This window comes from Rhinoderma darwinii, chromosome 2 (assembly GCF_050947455.1).
Source record: "Rhinoderma darwinii isolate aRhiDar2 chromosome 2, aRhiDar2.hap1, whole genome shotgun sequence".
NCBI lineage: Eukaryota > Metazoa > Chordata > Amphibia > Anura > Rhinodermatidae > Rhinoderma > Rhinoderma darwinii.
Genome location: NC_134688.1, coordinates 43,467,644 through 43,475,152, shown reverse-complemented (window position 1 = coordinate 43,475,152; position 7,509 = coordinate 43,467,644). Strand labels below are relative to the sequence as shown.

General features: G+C 39.3%; 1 protein-coding gene across 2 annotated transcripts in view; it reads right to left on the bottom strand.

Annotated features, from left to right (window-relative positions):
* Positions 1 to 419: 419 nt before the first annotated feature.
* The window catches only part of DDX10 (DEAD-box helicase 10), a 243,339-nt gene continuing 236,249 nt past the window's right edge, over positions 420 to 7,509 (bottom strand). For both annotated transcript variants that reach the window (XM_075851596.1, XM_075851597.1), the window contains one exon: positions 420 to 1,080. In XM_075851596.1, coding sequence (XP_075707711.1) covers positions 888 to 1,080 — 193 coding nt within the window. In that variant the 3' untranslated portion in view covers positions 420 to 887. The remainder of the gene's footprint in view (positions 1,081 to 7,509) is intronic.

Below are 7,509 nucleotides of genomic sequence, written 5' to 3'. Positions count from 1 at the left end.
AATGTCCTGCAGATGACAAGTCTAAAAAAAAAGGCTTTTCTTATGTATGTATAGCTGGTACACAGCGTTCGGAGCCATTGTTTGGAAAAAAGTCTGTATAAGGGGTCATTTTTTGTCTACAGTCACAATCAAGTTTCAGATCTTCTGTTCCTAAAAAGTTTACTGTTAACTGTTGGTATTGGATTTGTATTGTGATTCTTTCCATAACATAACAACCTGATTGTAAAGATAATGGTGGCACCATGTTGGACAGCCATCGGTTATGTTTTTTCCTACTATACCCGTATATTTAAAGGTTCTTGGTAGACCTTTCATTTAAATCTACCTATAATTTACTGTTACTAATCACTTTTTTTTTTTTATAAACATTCAAATGAAACGGATATAAAACCATTGACTTGAAGAACAAAGTGAGCAAATATGGTATTTGATGTTTATTGTTTTAGCACGGTTCAGAAAGCACTAGCTTTAAACGTGGGTGCATATATAGGGGCCCAACCCGATCCAATAGACAGTACTATGCACATCAGATGGGAGATTTTTCCAATATAGCGATGGTGCGTTCGTATGGCGGCTGGTAGCTCCTCCCCCTAGCGGACAGCCGTAATTACACAGGATCCAGTACAAACACAGTGCCTGAGGAAGGTCATGGTATTGACCGAAACGTCGCACGCACTGTTACTGGCTATAAATAAATCGCTATATTGGAAAAATCTTCCATCTGGTGTGCATAGTACTTTCTTTCTGATGTTCATACCAATGAGTATTTGGAGGTCCCCCCCCAAGCTTTCATGTACCAATGTCCCAGAGTACTATACTGTCTGGAAGCCAAACTGATTTTGGGGAAAAAATAATAATTGAACCAAGAAAACCCAGAGGGCAAGTGATTAGTTCTGGTTGCTTAATAGATGCAACACTAGTTCCTCATCCTCTGTCAGGGAAAGTCCAGTATTTAGTGGCTTGAAGGATTCCTCGGAGCTTGGAGCGGTCTTCCTCTTTTTGGCAGGCAATGTTTTTTCTTCTGGGTCCTTGGATTTGCTGGTGAAAATTCTCTTCCTTGGTGGCATCTCCTCATAGTCACTTTAAAATAGGAAAGAGAAATAAATTATAATTTCCCATGATAAAAGTGCATTAAAGATGTGACGATCTTCAATGGAAGATAATTTAAACTTTTTTTAGATTTAAAAAAATAAATAAATACTATGTATATCCCCGTAGCACAAACCTGTATAAAAGAAAAAACTCATCCTTGGATGCCCCACATTCTGTATAGTGACAGCCCAACTGTACCGTGACTGCTGCAATCCTCCGAAATAAGAAACAAGTCACGACCAGGTGTTTGAAAAAATACAAATAATCTTTATTAAAGTCAATTAGACAAATGGAGACAACATATAACACTTAGACATAATAAAATGCCATGGACCCTCGAACACAAACCCTGACGAAGCACCAGCGAAACGCGCGTTGGGTTAAGCAGAGGTCCCCCTCCTGGTCTTGATCTCCTATTTATCCTCTTATACGCAGGTGTAGGTATACTACTTTACATGTCGTTTTTACTTAGATTGTACCTTATATATATTCTCTATACTTATTTATGTGTTCATCTGTGCAAAGCGTACCATGCCTAGTACCTGCTTATCAATATGTACTTATGCACTTTAGCCATATATAGGTTGTGTCAGACCATTTTTACATCTGGGGGGCTACTCTGCTTTTACGTTCAGATTCCGTTTGTGTTCGAGGGTCCATGGCATTTTATTATGTCTAAGTGTTATATGTTGTCTCCATGTGTCTAATTGACTTTAATAAAGATTATTTGTATTTTTTCAAACACCTGGTCGTGACTTGTTTCTTATTCTGGTTTAGTTTTAATTAGTCACTAGGACCACTAGTATCATTCGGGGCATTAGTCGGTTTGTTAAATCCTCCGAAATACTTTGAGTTGCAAGCAACTGCAAATGTAAAAATATTTTCATGCAACTGTGGGCCAAATGTATCCGTAAGAACCACACAAGCAAAAAAAAATTAAAAATCTAATTAAATTTGCACCGGCACATTATGCCACAGTTGTTCCTAATGTTGCTGTATCAAAGTCAAGCCTAAGTTGAAATTGCAGCGATCATGATACAAAGTCTGCGTGTAGCCCCTGGTGCCTAAACTTTCCTATATACAGTGTAACAATTTGTCCTACTGACCGGTCTTCTCAGGTTCTGCTTCGGCTATGTTGCAAGTTCTATGCACAGTGATCCCCACCTCACCAGAATCTCTGTGATCGACCTTGAGGATCTTTCTATGATATTGGTGTGCAAGTTTTTGTCCAGAGATTTTCCGCACAGTGTAAATAGACCCTTAGACAAGTCAGAACGGGAGCCCCATGGGGACAATGGCATCTCCGAGTAATGATATTTTTTGAATGTCTGGGACTGTAGAACCCCCTCACGGTATATTTTAAGTAGATGATATGTAAATATGTAAAACATTTTTTTGTTTTTTTTAACATACACTATGTTTATTCACCGTGTTAAATTATTCAGAAGAAATTAGAAAACTTTGGAATAATTACACGTTTCAGTTTATGTGAACTCTTCAGAGTTACTGACACATAAAATATAAATTGTGCGTCTATGAGCACGTACCGACAGGACCTATTGCATAACATGCTTCACCGGGTAGAATAGAAACATCATCAATTTAAAAACACCGGCAAAGTCTTCCAATTATGAACGCAGGGAAAACAACGAACTACACAACTAATGTAATTCATATTTCTTCCTGATAACTTGGCGAAATTAAAGACGCAGTAGCGAGGAGAAATCTGGATTTACGTCTCCTGCTAATCAGATTTGTAACTTATGAACAGCTTGCAACACATTGCAAATGTCAATTAGCCGAAATGTCCTGTAATGATCCATTTTATATTAAGTGGCTACAAGCAGAGTCATATATAAATAAGTCAAGGAATCGCTAGAGGTTCAATTCCCAGAATGCACATCATGAAGCAATCTGTGCCAATATAAGTAAATTGCAGTAAATTGAGTGATCAATTCGGCTCCGTCCACCTTTACAGCTACAGGGGAACAGGAAAGGTTTCAGATCTTCCTGTAATGAGCTCATCGGTAGTAACAGATACGGATCACGGTAATAAACTGCAGTGACACCGAAGACGCTCTTGCTGATTCCTTGATACAGTGGTTATATAGAAATTGTGAGTCATCTTAAGATCCCTATATGGCTGATAACCCATGGCTTAGGTTTTGGTTGAGTTTATAGAGAAAAATACTCTTCAATACAGGTATAGGAAAGATATAAAATATCCGGAAACATATTTAGCAGAGTGGAAATTGACATGCCTCATAAAGGGGTTGTCCAGGATTAGAGAAACGTGGCTCCTTTCTTATAAAAACAGTGCCAATCTCGTTCAGAGGTTGTACGTGGTATTGCAGCTTAGACACAATCACTTCAATCGAGCTGAACTGCAATACCAGACACAACCCATGGACTGAGTTTCTGGAAAAAAGCAGCCATGTTTTTTCTAATCCTGTACAACCCCCTTTTAAGGTTATTTGTGTTCAAGGGGTTGTCTAAATTAGAAAAAAAGGTTCTGCTTTGTTTTTACCAGAAATAGCAGCAATCTTGCCCAGGGGCTGTGTCTAGTATAGCAGCTCAGCACCAGTCAAGAGTTTAAAAAAACCAAAACATCATTTTTGAACAGGGGATTTTAGAACCAATATTACGTCTCGTGCACACTACCGTGTGCGCCGGCCGAGTCCCGTCAGTGATCCAAGGAAAGAGAGAACATGTCCTACCTTTCCTCGGATCGGAGACTTGGATCATTTTTCACGGACCCGATTCACCCGCTAAAGTGAATGGGTCCGTGAAGACTATCGGGTGCCACTCGGATGGCGTCAAAAACGGCCCGAGTGGCACAGCGGTCGAGTGCATTAGTGTTTTAGTCTTCCAAGTATAAGAAATGCATTGTACAGACATAAAATATCCAATTTGCAAAGAAAGGGTTACGCTGGCCAGACACACCTCTAGTCTAGCACTTCAGGGCTTGTACGGGATTCTGAAATGGCCATTTTTTTCCCCATATAGAACAGAACAGTTCACTACTTATTTGACAACTAGACACGGAGACCGAAATCCAAGGAAGAGCAGACATTTTTCTAAACTTTTGATGGGAAGACATTTCCACAACCACGTAGAGAGACTATTTTAAGGCAAAGCAAGGCTGAGCGTGCATGCCGATTTCAATAGGGAAAGGGGCAACGCTACTGCCAGACATCTGACAGCAGCTTATATCTTGCAGGAACAAAGGATCAAGAATATCAAAATCCAACATGCCTGATCTTTCGCTTGACATCTGCCGAAACCGGGAAACCGTTGGCATTTCCCATACTCATTAAATCATACTCATTATATTGTTGGCCAATCCCCTCCAAATTGGCGAGTTAAGCTGACTAATAAGTATTGCCAGCTGTCAATGCTCAAAGTCAGCATGACAACCCCATGTCACGTAACCACGGCGGCCAACTTTTCTCTGCCACAGGGTCACGGTTTTATTTTGAGGTTACTGTGGCAGGTGGAGATTGGACCCTACAGTCATGTGATGTGTTGTTAATATGGACAACATTATCACCCAGGATTGTCAACAGGGAACGCGAACGTAGACGAGTGGGGTGGTGACGGCCGGGAATCGGTAAGGTAAGTTTACTGGTTTTGTATTTTTGGCTGTAAGATTTTTATAGAAAATCGGAAAACCCCTTTAAGAAACTGGTTTTGAGAATGCTTCTCATGGTACAAAGTGAAAGACAGATTCCTGGATATATGAGAACTGTACTATATAACCCATCAGCACCAAAGATTAAGTTCTAACATGACTTTAGTACGGTGGCCACAACTTTCTCCCTTTGTAACGGAGAAGTGAACAGCTGAGCAACAAACAAGAAATCTAATATGTCGATAATTTCTCACTTTGCAAGCTGTTTTCAGATTTCATCATTTTATATTTAAATTGTATTATGCTAGAAGAAAGCTTTCTATTTTTACTCGCTCCAGCCTTTCATTTTAACACGCTGGGTTTTAATTAAGAAGTGTTAAAATCTTGTTTTATTCCATTGCTCCAGATGTCTCCAAGCAGTGTTCTTTTACTTTAATGAATTGTAACCAATGAAACACGGAGGTGTTAACTAGACTGGGTTAAGATGGTAGTAAGGGAAGGAAGGACTTACATATCAAATGCCAGAAAGCGATGCTATAAAGAACGCTCTGCACTGTAATGTCAGAAAACGTAAAAAACATAAAATGGTGTAAAACCACCAAAAACAAGACAGAGAAATACTTGGGTGAGAAAGCTTGTGGTTACTACTTCTGCTGAGCTCTCATATCATTAAAGGGTTAATTCCATCTTATAAAGTATTGCCATATGACTAGCATAGGCCATCACTTTATGATTAATGAGGGCACGACCATTGTTACGTCCACCAATCTTAAGAGGAGGACTTCGCTGTTTTCAATGCAGAGCGGCACCCTGGTCACCCGCTGTACAAAGACTTGCAGCACGACCTTCTAAAGCTATGCCATCACTACATAGGATGGGAAAACCCATTTAAAGGGGTTTTCCCACGAGGGACATTTATGACATATCCGCAGGATAAGTCATAAATGTCAGATAGTTGCGGGTCCCATTTCTGGGACCCGCACCTATCTCTAGAACGGGGCCCCTAAACCCCGTTCTACCTCTTTGTGTGTCGGCTGATTTTCGACAATGAATGTGAAAACAGCGTAAAATGCTGAGCTACACGGTTTTCTTAAGCCCCTTAGAACTGAATGGTTGTTACGGAAATAGCGTAGCTTGCATGCTACGCGGCTTCCGTAACTGCTGTTCACTACTATGGGAGTTACGGAAACAGCGTAGCTCAGTGGGCTACGCTGTTTTCAGAACTCCCAACCATAAAGTAAGGAAGTGGCCTGGAGTCAGTGATAGCAGACAAAGCTAGAACAGGGTTTAGGGGGCCCCGATCTAGAGATAGGTGCGGGTCCCAGAGGTAGGACACGCATCTATCTGACATTAATGACATATCCTGTGGAAGTCATAAATGTCTCTGATGGGAAAACCCGGAAATGTGTCATCATTTATATCTGGATTTTATTATAAACAATTATTTTTATATTTAAATACCCATACTCATTTCCTGTTTTCTGCAGCCTACTTGTCAGCTTTGCTGTGTAAGTAGGACAGCATGTGCAGAGTCATCTCATAATTAGAGGGTGGAAATTTATTGAAACGATCGTACTGCTGCAGGCCTAGATAAGACAGGATAGTAATGCTATGCATAGTAGACAACTGTGTAGGCAGCTCCCATCACCCCGGATCCCCACCAATCATTAGAATGAAGAGTCTGCAGAGATTCAGTCAGCGATATCCTGAGGATACGCCATAAATGTGATTTCCTGGAAAATCCATCCTTTCAAGGAACTGTTATTTTAGCAAATTCTTTAATGTACTCTTGTGGGTTCACAAATCTTTATTTTAATACAGTTGCAGACAAGCATGCTTATAATTATAGAGAAAAAGTCACCCAATGCAAAGATGAGATCTTTAAATATATCTACATATCTTAAATCATCACCTTAATACTACTGTTGTTCTCCAAGACTATTTTTCTTTACACTGTATATAAAACTTTTGCTATTCCAGTCACTCTTTATTATCATCACAAAACTTGCCTCTGGTTTATTTCTAAACCAATTTTGGGTTCTCTTTTTTTTGTCCTGAGATGTAGACTTTCCCAGTGTTATAACTTTGCAGCTCCCAGGCAATAAGAGAGAGTCAAGCATGTAATCTTTCATCCCAAATCTGCTGCAGCGCACCCTCATATACCGAAGATCAGGTCCCACTTAACCACTTTCTGACACAGCCATTTTTCGCTTATCCCTCCCCGCCTTCCAAAGACTCGTAAGTTTTTAAATTTTCCATCGATATAGCCTTATGAGGGCTTGTTGTTTGCGGGAAAGATTGTAGTTTTTAATGGCAGCATCTATTGCACCATATTATGTACTAGGAAAAAGTAAAAAAAAGTCTTTATCAGGTTAAATGGGAAACAGTGATTCCTCATTGTTTTTTGGGTTTAGTTTTTTTCTGACATTCACTGTCAATACGATTACGGTGATACCAAGTTTAAATAGCATTTTTTCATGTTGTACTACTTATATATATATATATATACACACACACACACACACACACACATATATATATACATATAATATTGTAATAGATCGGACATTTACGGATGCGGCGATACCAATTAGGTTTATTTTATTTAAATTACTTTAGGGAAAAGGTTTTGTTTTTTTTACTTTTCATTATTTTATACATTATTAAAAACGTAATTTAACGGTCTTTTAAAAAAAGTTAGTTTGCCTAGGAGACTTGAACAAGGAATCGTTTGATCGCTGATACAATACATTGCAATACTTATATGTATTGTAGTGTAGTGTATT